This window comes from Melospiza melodia, chromosome 24 (assembly GCF_035770615.1).
Source record: "Melospiza melodia melodia isolate bMelMel2 chromosome 24, bMelMel2.pri, whole genome shotgun sequence".
In the NCBI taxonomy this organism is placed as follows: domain Eukaryota; kingdom Metazoa; phylum Chordata; class Aves; order Passeriformes; family Passerellidae; genus Melospiza; species Melospiza melodia.
The window spans coordinates 3,540,752-3,553,563 of NC_086217.1; the positions used below are offsets into that span (position 1 = coordinate 3,540,752).

The window sequence follows — 12,812 nt, forward strand, 5'->3', positions numbered from 1 at the left end:
TATTAACGTTGCTGGGCCCGTGTGGGCTGGCAGAGGTAAGAAAGGTGTTTGCCCCGATAAATGCCGAGTGCCCTTTCCCACAGCGCCAGGAGCGGGTCTGAGCAGAGCCCAAGAGATCAAAGTCCTATTAAAAGCAACTCCTATCATTTCCTCCCCTGGGAGAGGAGTTCATTGGCAGAGGGAGCGCTCCACATGGGAATTGGGCCGGTTCCTTGGACACGGCTGCTCTGGGGGGGGGGTTCTCCCGGGGGAGGACGGGGAGCCCGTGCTGCGATGTCCCAGCAGCCAGGTGCCATTGGTGTCACCTGCTCCCAGGTAGGTTCTTCATGCGCTCGCTGGGCCTTCCTCCCCCTCGTCCTCTTCCTCCCCTCCCTCCTCCTCCTCCTCCTCTCGGGGCCGCAGCGCTGCCCGCGGGCCCGTCCTGCGCGGCGCTGTCCCGTGTGTGGGGAGGGCCGCGGAGCCATCAGCGCTGCCAGCACTAAAATAAGCCCTGGCTGCGCTCCCGCGTCCACGCGCGGCCCCCGAGGCAGAGGAAGAGGGGGAGGAAGGAAGTGAGGCCGCCTGACACAAATAACTCCCGGCCCCTCAACATGGGGACCGGCCGCCCCCGCTCCCGTCGGGGCTGGGCCGAGCGGGCTGTGTCGCCCCCTTAGGGGCCGGTGTGTTCTAAGGGCTCGGTGTCCCCCCAGGGGCTCGCTGCCGTCCTGCGGCTCGCTCCTCGCCCTCAGGGGCTCGGTGTCCCGCACGGTCTCCGTGTCCCCCCGGGGGTCGGTGCCGTCCCTGCGCTCGGGGGTCCCTCGGCCCCGATCCCGCCCCGCCACCGGGGGGCGCCCCGGCGCGCCGCCCCCACGGCTCCGCGCACTACACCTCCCGTCGCGCCCCGCGCGGCAGGAAGCGCGGAGGCCGCGTCGCCGCGGGGCGCCTCTGGGAGTTGTAGTCCCGCCGGCCGGAAGCCACTGCCCGCCGCGTCCCGGGCCGGCGGGCGGCGCGCGCGCGGCGGGACTACAAGTCCCACCCCGCCCCGCGCGCCACCGGGGCGGCAATGGCGGCGGCGGCGCCTGCGCGCGGCGCCCTCCGTGCGGACCGCGCAGAGTGAATAATAAAGGTCTCCTCGGCGGCGGCGGCGGCGGAAGGCGGGAGGCATGTCCAAGGGCCCGGTGGCGGGCGGCCCTGCCGCGGCCGGGCCGGCGAGCGCCGCCAGCGCGCTGCAGGCGCAGCCCGAGAAGCCGCAGCACTACACGTACGTAGAGCCGGGAGCTTCCCCGCCGCCGCCCGCCCGCCCGCGCGCCAACACGCGCCTGACGTCAGCGTGCGGCGCGCGCGGGGGCGCGCGGGGGGACGCGCGGGCACCGGCTGGAACCGGCCTCGGCCGGCGCGGGCCGGGGGCGGCGGGGCGGGAGGGAGGGGCGGGGGATGAGCGACCCCCCCCGCCCAAGCCCCGTGATGCACCGGGGCCGCCGCGCCTCCCCCGGGGTGAGGGGACCCCCGGACCCCCGGTGACACCCCCGGGCCCTCGCCCGCCCGTCCCGCCCTCTCGGGTGACACCCCCGCCTGGGGTGCGGGTCGGTCCCCCGGGATGTGAGGGCATCCCCTGGGATGTGACAGCCCCGATCCGTTCCGCGGCGGGTGAGGGGAGCCGCGAGTGACAGCCCCGGTCCCTGCCCGTGGTGTCGGTGGAGCGCGGGCCCTGTGGTGACACCCGGCCCGAGGCTGGGCCTCTGTCCCACGGGATGTGAGGGAATCCTGGGTCCCCAGCTCTGCCCCCCGCCCTCGGTGGGCTCCGTTCCTCCGGGGGTCGCCTCGCGGTGCTTTGAGGGGCTGAGGGTTTGCTGAGCTGTCACCCGGGGCTGTCACTGCTGTCCCCCATCCCTGAGCGGTCCCGGGCGTTCCTTGGCACCTGTGGAGGGAGGTGTGAGGTGACAGGAGGTGCCCAGGGCCGCAGCCTTGCTGGTTGGTGATGGAGCGGGTCCCTGTCAGAGCAGGTGTCTTTGGGAGTGACAGAGGTGTGTGGAACGTTCCCCTTGGAAGGTTTACATGGAAATGTCGATGAGCATTTGCCCCATCCCTGCGCTTGCTGGCCCTGCTCGGGTGTGATCTGGCTGTGCAGGGCCTCTGGCTGTGTGTCACCTCCATCACTGCACACACTCCCTCAGGGAACACTTGTTGCTGGGATGTGTCTTTCCTAACCAAAAAATACCACTCTGCTGCCTTGTCCCAGGGAAACACAACATGTGGAGCTGTGTGAAGTTGGCCTGTGGTCAGTTGTTGGAGTTGGAGGCTGTGGGATGAGATTCCCATCCTCTTGTGCACTGGGATAATGGATTGGGAGCGAGCATTGTCTTTGTTGGGTGGGCTGGTGATGGATGGGTATGGCTGGAAATGGGTCGTGTGTTCCCTGTCCTTAAAAGAGAAAACTTTGGAACTGTTCTTTGTGAACAAAATATATGTGCTGAGCCGTTTCCCTTATCATTTTAGGGTGTTGTCCTACAAATACCCTACAAATACTCGTATCTCTGGCTTGTGTGGATGCCCCCACCCAAAGTGAGACGTGTGCTCTGTGTGCTTTTAATTTCCATTTCATAAGGTTGGTGGTGGACTTCCTTACGTCCACACTGTGATACCTGGAATAAAAAAGAGCTTTGAGGAATCCACAGACATGGGTCCATACAGCCTGTGTGCCTGCTGCTGGGATCACAGGCTACCTGCCACCCCTTTTCTTCAGGAATGCTGTGGCAGAATGAAGGCTTTCAGTTTTATTGTCGTTGTGAAGATCCTGTCGTGATCTTTAGGGAGCTGGCAAGCCACAGTCTCGTAGGTTGCTTGGTTTTTGGTGTGCTCTACGAGTCTGACAGTTTTATGGGGGAAATGGGCATGGAAGAGTCTGCTGGGATTGTTGCTGTAGGGAAAAAGAGGGAACAGGAGCTGCCTGTAGAGGTGGAATCACACTAGTGATGGAGAAGGGAAACAAGGAGATGAGGTTGAGAAAGTGAGGACACTGGACAGAGGAAGGTGAAGGTCATAACTTGGCTGAGCATGACTGTGGAAATAAGGATGTCAAGTATTAGGGAAAACAGAGGAAGAAAAACTTCAAGAAGCAGAGGAGATTGGGAAAGAGGACGGAAATGGGACAGTGTGGAACAAAGCTGGTGGTGCAATTAGCTTATTTCCAGAGGGCAAAACTTGTGTTTTGAAGATGGAATGCTATAAATACTTCAGTGAAAACAGTTGCAGAGGAGCTGAATAACCATAAGTGAGAGACAAGTTTGGGGGCTGCTGAGTGCCGACAGTGGGATGTGAGCCATCCTTTGGAAGGCTGGGATGTGTACACTGGGTCACATCAGACTGTAAACCTCCTCCTGATAACATATGGGAACTTATTTGCTGGTGGCTCATGTGAACAAGTTGTATGTTGTCAAAATGTAAATATTTTCTTCCTTTCTTTTTTTCCCCTTAAATATAGTTTGTTTCCATAAAATGACACAAAGGTTACAAGTTGTAAACTCAAGTAAGCCTAATTATCTGCATACTTTGCTGTTCCCTGGGGACAGGCAATCTGGTGCTGGGGATCTCTCAGAAAGTTTTGGTTGTATTTGTAAGGAAACGTTCCAATTTCTGTATTAGCGTGAATTTCCAAACTCTTGGTGTTACTTGCGTGAGATTTTTGATACACTTTGAACCTCTGTCTTTCTGTCAGGAAGACTTTATGCTTACTTTAGATGTGCAGCAACAGAAAATGTGGGGAAAGCAGAGCTGGTGATGCTCTCTCACACCTTTGTCACTGTTTGTTAGCAGAAGAGGCTGAGCTTCCTTGATTTGTGTCCCTGGGCAGCAGTCTTGGAGTGCAGCTGGATATTCCTGGAGACAAGTCCCTGGTAGATGGCAAAGTTTGCTGTTTAATTATGGATGGGCTGCTCCTCGTCTGGGGATGGGATTCCATTTGTAGAACCCGAGTGAGTAACAGAATACTCCAGGCTGCTCTTGTGCTCTCCCTGGGTTGCTGGATTAGATGTTGCTGCGTGTGGCTGCTTTCTGTGATCCCACAGCTCCTGTAGCAGGGTGACAGCAGCTTAATTCCTGGCAACAAAGGGGTGAGACAGCTCCTTGCTGGGGTTCCTGGAGGCTGGCATCAGCTTGGGGTGATGTGCTCTGCAGGGGCTGCATGGGAAGTGGGTTTCATTTGGGCTGGCTCTGTCAAGCCTCAGCTGAGGATTGGTTTTGCAGCGTTTCTCAGCTCTGTCTAGCTTGTTATTTCTGCAGGTACCTCTGTCTTTAATGTGTATCTGCTCATGTGGGTAGACTTGAGTTGGAAGAAACTGAAAGTGAGCTCTCGGTCACTGGAGCTGTAGGCACAGAGTGCTCTGGGGTAGTTTTGTTTTGGTTCCTCTGCGTGGTTGGTTTCAGTCAGGCTTGATGCCTTAATTGTGAATTGTAAAGATTGTTTCCACTGCTTGGGTGTTTATTGATCTGGCAGAATTTAGATAAGTGAAAGTGGAGCAGCCCTTTTGTTCACTGTGCATTCACCTGAAAGTCAGACAGTTTAATAACTCTGCAGGAAAGCAAACGTTGAGGTGGAGATAAATTAACCCATTTAATGAAAAAACAGAGAGTCCCTTCAGTCCAGAGCATTCAGAGCACACAGGCTCACAAGCAGCATTGAAAATACTCTGATTCAGGTGATAAACTCTTTGGAACACAGATTTGTTGTGCATAACCCAAGTCATTGCCACTCAAGGCATTTCTCCTGAGTGTGCCCATCTCAAACATGAGCAGCACCCATGGAAGTGACCTTCAGGATTCCGTGTGCCCTCACTGAGATCTGGGTGAGATGCCTGGGAGCACATCCTGTCCTCTTTTGCAGTGCATCAAGATAAGCTTTGTGATTATGCCTTTGCAGCATCAAAGGCAAAGAACATGTCTTTCCTTTTGCACAAGGATTGGAGCTGTGGGAAATTCCTGAAGGATTTATACCCTGTAGGTCATGCTGGAGCTGCATCCACATGGCTGGGCTGTGGTGGAGTGACTGCTGGCTGCTGCTCACCCAAGCTTTGTCTTGCAACCATTCTGGTGCCATTTAGGCATTGAAAGACCAGAAGACTCAAATGAAGGACATTGTAAATGGGGATGAAAATGGAGCTGGTGCAATACTTTGGCTATTACTGAAATCAGAGATATTCTTGTGTCTGCATCGTGCCTTGTCTGGTGGTTTCTCAGCCTCAAATAGGAACTCAGATTAGGGCAGCAGTGGAAATGTGAGTGAAGAAGATGTAAAAATACCAAGACCATAGGTGTGCTTATTTAAAGCCTTATCTCAAAATTAAACATGTGAATTCTTACTCAAAAACGCACTCAGAGCATCCGTCGTAGCAGAGTCATCCTTATCTCCTTATCAGTGGACAGTGTCTTACCACTGGCAGAGCAAACAGGACATGTCTGATCTCAGAGGTGCAGACTGAGTGTCTGTGGGAAGAAAACCAAAAACCAGATGTGTAGCTAACAATTTTTCAGGGTTGCTGTTTGCTCTGCCAGGTCCCAGAACATTTGCCTGCACAGCCTGTCAGATTGTACATTTGATCTGCTTGAGCTGGGTGGTCTTCACACCCTACTGCGCGAGTTGAGGCTTTGGAAATTGTTTTTAGAAACCTTTTGTGTTCTTTTTAAACCATCAGGACTCTTAAAATAACAAACTGCTGCCCTAATTCTGCTTTGGTTTTACTGGTGATAACCCTTAGATCAATAAGCTGATAGGGACTTATACAAGTTATAGAAACTAGACCTGTTGTTTAAACAACAACAACAAAAAAAGCCACCTAAACAAAACAAAACACAAAATTAAACAAAGAAAAAAATACCCAAATAACCCAGAAAACAAAAACAACAAAAAGAAACCCAGGTGTTTTTAGGTTTCAGATTTGGTAATAAAGCACAGAAGATGTAGAATAGATTATGTTATTATTCTATTATATACAGTGTAAGGTAATACCCTTAGGAAAGCACAGAGTGAGTCAATACTTTTAAACCTGGGACTTACCAGTGGTCCACTACATCATTACCTGTAAATGGCATCTTATCAGGAAAGTATCAGCTGGTTATCATAATTATTATTGGTATTTTTTCAGTCAGTGTGAACTTCACCGAATGCACATCCACTGCCAGCTGTTATTAGGAAGTGTGAATAGTTACAGGAAGTTGGAAATATAAAGTGCTGGAGTGTGAACAGGAAGAGCTGCCCTCACAGTGTGCTCTCACCACCAAACACGTGCTGAAAATAACATTTTACATTTTATGGTTCTTCAAAGGCCGAGTGTTGAAAGGCTCCAGCTTGAGAGAGGGGCTGGTGAGGGCATTTGGGCCCAATCTGTGCCCCAAATGTGTTGGGGCAAAAAGGAATTTTTCCCTCCTGTTGAAGAGGAGCTGGACCTGTGGTTTTCCTGCTGCATTCCCACTCCTTGAGTACTTCTGGATATCAGTCTGACAGGGAATTCACATATGGGTAACTGCTCTAGAGGTGTCATATCAATATTTTGTCAAGCAGAAACCTTTGTGTACTGCTGCGATGTTCTCAGAATTAGTTTTGTTCTGGCAAGGTTTGGTGTTTGAAAAATCCAAAACTCCATGAAAGAGGAGGGGAGTTCAATGGTGCAGAATTGTTTCAATGTGGAAGATGGTTCTTTAATTTTTAATGTAATAAAAAGTATCATGTTGATGATTATCTGTTGCTTGCATTAGCATATAGGATATATTATATACATTATATATATATTATATACATTAGCATATATAGGATAGCTTTTTGTGGCATGGGAGGCAGTATTAAGGTTAATAACTGTTCTATAAAATTGAGGACTTGCTGATTCTGTGGGTCCTTCCCAATTCCATTTATTCTATGATCCTGAGAACCTCAGAGCTTAGAGTTCCCCATTATATCAATATTTCTCATTTTGTAAGTTTATTGTCTCTTATTTTTTACATCATGTGGCTTTATTTTAAGGAACATTATGTTGGAATTACAGCTTTTTTTTGTCTTTGGAGCTCTTCTTCTTCCAGAAAAAGCTTTTACTATCTTCTAGGAGCAGCTGAAACACTGATCCTTCTTATTCCAAAGGGTCTGATCAGTGTCCTGAGGAAAATCTTCCTGCAGAGCCTTCCTGCATCCCTGCCTGGCTGCTTGCTGCGTGTCCCTGCCCCTGTGACAGCGTGGCAGGAGGGAATGTGTCAGGACATCAGTTAATCACACTTATTGTGTGGCAAATTAGCATGAGCTGTCACTGAGACTGTGTTCATGCTGGGGCTGAGCCTGGGCAGGGACACAGCCCTTCTGTGGTCCCTGCTAAAGGAGCTGTAATTTCCGAGACAGGAGCAAAATAAAGAGGCAATAATATCTTTAATTGCTGTGTTGAGGCTCGTGGAAACCTGCTTGTCAGGACATGAAGAGCTGTGTTCACTTTCAGAGGATGCTGAGGAGAGGTTTTGTTCCTTCCATTAATTTTCTGCTTTTGAAAACTTCACCAGTCTTTTTGAAAGCAGCAGAAATAAGCTGAAGGAGATGGTGAGAAGTTACCTGGTCCCTTTGCCCAGGAGTCACCTACATCACTTTAGCTAAGATTTTTTTTTTGGGGGTCTAATTGTCATTGATTTTTAATATCGTATCAGTTTCCACTTTAAACTGGATTTTGGTGAAATTGTGAATTATAAGAGGGAGTAAATCACAGCACTTTCTATCTTATAAAGCATTTATGTACTCTATAAACTTTCTGTAACGTTCAGCAAATCAGGTACAGAGCTGTTGCTGAAAGCTGTGTGTGCACAGAGCCAGCAATTCCCCCCCATGTCCTAAATTAATGGGTGCTCACGTGCCAGCAGGCTCTGGAGCAAGTGCTATTTCTTAGCTACCTTTTGTCCCCTCTAATTTACTGAGACAGAGTTTGTCTTTTATATCAGGGCATCCAATCCCAGGAGCCTCAGCAGAAGGGTGCACAGGGGGATGCTGAAGGTTTGTGCCTTCCCAAACTCCTCCTAGTGATGACAGCCAATTTAGATGCTTGTGATGATTTCCTCAGCAATCTCTTGTCTTGTGTATTTTGATCAGTGCTTGATGCAGTTAATACCAGCTTGACATTTGAAATATCAGCTGGAATGAATGTTCCCTTGCAATGAATACCAACAATTCCTTCTCTGCTTTAGTTCTGGTGCAGCTCCTGACTCACAGACCCCCACCCTGCTGTAGTATTCATTCAGGTTGAGGAGGTGATTGTTACAACAAGGAAAGTTCTAGGTTTTGAAATATTTTGAAATAAATATTTTAAGCATTAAAGTGCAGTGATGGCAGTAAAAGAGCCAGATCACTGAAATGCTCAATACTGGCCTGATTCTTATCTCTTATTAGAAGTCAGAGACATTTAATTGAATGAAGTTGTCAGAACAGTGGTAGAGAAGAAACTTGCACTGAATTTGTGGTCAAACAAGAGAAATCTCATACCACCTCTAACTGTCTGCTGGTCACAGTGGCAAATCCATTTCAGCAGAGCATACACTGCCTCCCTAAGACTGATGGCACTGTTAAGTGCAACTAAGAAATTAAGGTGGGATTACTTTTTATCATTGTATGCCTAAAATTTGTTTTGATTAATATGCAGCCATGACCATATGAAAAGGGAATTAGTTTTTTGAAACTATTCTGGATGAAGTTAGAACCAGAATTTGAGGATTGGAACTGGATGATCTTGAAGGTCTTTTCCAACTCAAGCCATTCTATGAATGGAATGGCTGAAAATAATGCAAAATAAAATATAATTCAGTGTTATTTGTTATCCTTTGTCTTCAGCATGTCACCACAGCTCAAAAAGAAGCTGTCAGTCCACACCCAGTGTGCTCTGAGGTGATTTATTTTTTTCTCCTCTAAAGTTTTCAATAGACCATGAGTTTTCATTGATGGCACTTGACTGTTACTGTCATAGCAGAAATACAAACAGCAGATGCCTGAGGACATCTGTGCAGCTTTACAGCAACAAAAAAAAATATTGTTTGCACATTTGAAATACGAGAGTGCCACCAGATTTATCAGTGCATTGATTACCAAAGTGGGAAGTTGTGGCACAGCCTGGGGTTTGCCTGCTTTCCCCTTGGAGGAGAGGTGGTGTCAGCATGCACTGGAGCTTCTTTGGACTCCAGAGTGTGCAGGACAGTTATTCACAGGTGTGCCCTCTGTGTGGAGGGTGGAAATCCAGCCCACTGGGCCACAGCAGGCACAGATGAAGTCTGATTTGAGTGCTGAGCAGAAAAGAAAATCGATTGAATGGTTGACATTGATTCTTCAAAATCAACCAGTAAGGGTTGGCTTTTATCTCTGTGCTGGCACATGGGTATGGATGCAGGTTCATGCTTGTTAGATAATCACTGTGCTTTGTTTCAAACTCACAGCAGAAAATGTCTGTTCACAAATGAAAGCCTTTCCAAAGAGGCTGCTGCAAATCTGCTCGTGTTTAACCTGAGAAGAAGCAGATGCTATTTAATTTCCAGTGGAGATTGGGCTGGGTGAGAGCACTATAGAGCTGTCAGGTCATGTGGAGCTTTGGTTGTCTGCTTTTGGTCCTGTGTAAATACAGCCCTTAAACAGCTCTGTCATGTTCTGTCTTAAAACTTGTGAGTGTGGGGCTGCAGCTGATCTGTGAGCTGTGTGTTAAATCATGGGGGTCTTGGCAGGGCCAGGACAGGGAAGGCTGCTGTGCTCTGTTTCCAAAGCACCTCTTGTGAGACAAAATGTTGAGGCTTAGCTGGCTAAAAATGCTCATAACAATCTGCAGCTGAGAGCCTGAGCTGAGCTGTGGAATGGTTTGTATGGAAATAATATTTTTCTGAATTGCCCATTATGAATTCTTGCATGTGGGATGTTTTGTTTTAGGCAACTAGCAGAGTGAGTAACACAAGTTTTCAAACAGCCCAGCCCTGTTCCCAGCCTTCCCTGGTGTTTCTACAGTTGTAAGCCCTGGGAAGGCTTTGTTAGTGCTTGAATGGGTGGTGAGAGAAGTACAGTGGGGAAAAAACCTTTGCTGGAAACTGGAACTTTAATTTTTACAGCAGAGGCCATCAGGGTGTTATTCAGACTTTAATTTCTTGTGCCAGACCTGGTGTGTGTTAACCCCACCTTCCTGAGGCTACAAACACTGAACACTGGGATAAAAAGGTATCATCCATCCCATCCATAACAAATGGGATAATGTAAGTTAATACATGAGTTAATATCAGAGAAAATATAGCTGGCTATGAGCTGAATAAATCACCATAATAGATAAGTCTGGGGATGGATTTTTTTGTGAAGTAATTAGCTGTAAAATATTTAACTGCTCATATTTAAGCATATTTGTGCTGACACCTGGAGCAGGTACAGACCCTCAGCAGTGTGCAGCTGTGTGGATGCTGGGAGCTCCAGTGTTTGCCCTGCAACAGGCTCAGCCCACGTTCCTGAAAAATAATTATTTCCATATGATCCTGTTTTCATGGACTCAGCACTTGCACAGGTGCTGTAGGGAAGGATTAATGACAACTAAATACTTGTGGAGCAAAAGCAGCCCAGAGAGGGATGAGGGTTGTCTCAATTGGGGTGATCCATGTTTGAAAACAGCAAAGTGTGCTTTAGGCACAGTTTACATAAACTAATGGTGTTAAATTGCAAATATGTCATTTAAACTTGGAAAAAATGGGCTGTGTGTTTAAAACATTGCATGAACTGCCTAAATATTGAGTTAATTTTGAGGTCATGTCTAATACATATTCATTGCCAAGTAATTTGGGTTAAAAAGGATAACTAACTCAAGGAAATGTAAATGTAAGTTCAAGGCTTTATGCAGAATTCTGGATCTTGGTAAATGGCTTTTAAGGAAATGCATCTGAAATGTAATGCCATTAAGTGTTTGCCTTTGCCAGTGCTTGGGTTATTTTAATTAAAAAGGTGAAAGCTCTGTGTAAACAAATACTTGTGTTTGAAATGGATTTGATTGGTATGACTTGGTTATATACATTTCATGGTCTGCTGATGCAACAAGTGCCTGCTTTTTAAAGACAGCACACCACCAAAAAATGACTCAAATTGCTTTATTTGTTAGGTTTTGAGTGACACAACTCAAAGGGTGCCAAGCAAAGGGATGCACAGCTCCCAGGAACTCTGAGCAAGCAGCTCTTCCCCAACACCCAGGGCAGGAACACAGCTGTGCCTCGTGGAGCCCAAGTCTTGGCTGCTCACAAATGTGATAAATGTGGGTTTTATCAAGTGAGCTCTGCCTTGAAAGCCTTGATTTTTGTTCCTCATCAGGACAGTGTTGATGAGCTTCTGGGCTGCAGCAGGGCATTTCTCTCCAAACAAAGCCATTTTTGCTGGAACTGCAAACTGAACAATGTTTTGCCTGAAGCTGGTGCAAATCTGTCTTCCCATGATGGGCCTGCACCACACTTCTCTGTTTTCCCTTCGTTTTTCAGTGTAGACAAGGCACAACTGTTTGTCTGACTTTTTCCTTCTAATTGAAAAACATCCTGATGGTTTCTGATAGTTGCCAACACGTGTTATTTTTAGCCTGAACTTTTGCAGTCACTCACTTATCTATGAAGCATTGGTGATACAGAATTCATTCATCACGGCTGAAATAAATTCACTGTGTTCTTGTCCACCCCCTGGTCTGCTTTGAAATCCAGAAATGGAGCTCCAGTAGGGATCAGGTTGCTGTTGGATGTGGCTGTGTGCATTTTGGTGTGTTATCCTCAGTTTCCTGCAGTCTGGCAGTTTGTGTTTTACCTTCTGCAGTACACTCTGCATTTCCATTTATTTGGAAGCATCCAGCTCAACTTTGCTTGCTAAGTCATTGAGATGCTGAGAAAATGGAAGAATTAATGATAGCTACCTATTTCTGCAACAGAAACTGGGGCAGCAATGGGTTATGGATGTGAGCAGTTGTCATTTTGGCCACTGAGGCACACAGTGAGTTATAAGAAATCTTAAAACAAAAAAACCTCCACAACCAAACAAACCCAACTCCATGCATCTGTAATAAGTCTCCCCAACTCTCACTTTCTTTATTTGCCCTTAGACTGACATTGTTGTCAAGCTCTAATGGAGGAGGGGAAATCTAACAGCTTTAAAATCACACACTGCTGTCTGTGTGTGACCTTTTTCCAGTTGATGGTTCAATTTATTTAGGTGATAAAGAAAACACTGAGGCATGTGAAGTCTATCTTCTTGACAGGTCTGAGCTTACTGAAACTTTTTCCTCATCCTTTTCTCCTTCCCCACATTCACAGTCAGCCTTTTGTTTTTATAAAGTGATCCATATATTTTTCTTTGAGGTTTAAATGCTTTCTAATCCTTTCAAGGTTTACAGAGCTGCACCTGGCTGCTGAGGGTGTGGAGAGGCAGATGGACTGATGGTTCTGGAGATGTCCTGAGAGAGATGTTTGCCTTTTGTGCCAGGTGGTGCATGGGGTATGCAAAAAGTTTGGTCTGTGAGGTGTGAGGGCTTGGTCAGGTCTATGATGTTATTTTTCTAAATACAATTAAATGTGGAAAAAGGGGAAATATCCAATATTGGTGAGCCACAGTAGCTAACAGACCTCATCTCATCTAGTGGGTGAGCATCCCTGCCCATGCAAGAGGTTGGGCATAGATGATCTTTAAGGTTTCTTTCAACCCAAACCATGCCTTGACACAGATTCCTGGTAGAACTTGTTGAGAATTTTTCCTGAAATTATGATTGAAACTTTGAAGATTGCTGCTAAAAGTGTTTGTTATTGTTTCATATTCAACAGTGACTCATGTGAGGCTCTGTTTC

General features: G+C 47.6%; 1 protein-coding gene across 6 annotated transcripts in view; it reads left to right on the forward strand.

The window, feature by feature from the left end:
* The first annotated feature begins 209 nt into the window (after nucleotides 1–209).
* The window catches only part of UNK (unk zinc finger), a 47,111-nt gene continuing 34,508 nt past the window's right edge, over nucleotides 210–12,812 (forward strand). For 4 of the 6 annotated variants that reach the window (XM_063175644.1, XM_063175645.1, XM_063175646.1 and 1 more), the window contains exon 1: nucleotides 1,143–1,240. In XM_063175644.1, coding sequence (XP_063031714.1) covers nucleotides 1,143–1,240 — 98 coding nt within the window. Of the gene's footprint in view, nucleotides 316–1,127; nucleotides 1,241–12,812 lie in introns of those variants that run through there. The other 2 variants (XM_063175648.1, XM_063175649.1) reach the window with 2 other exon arrangements.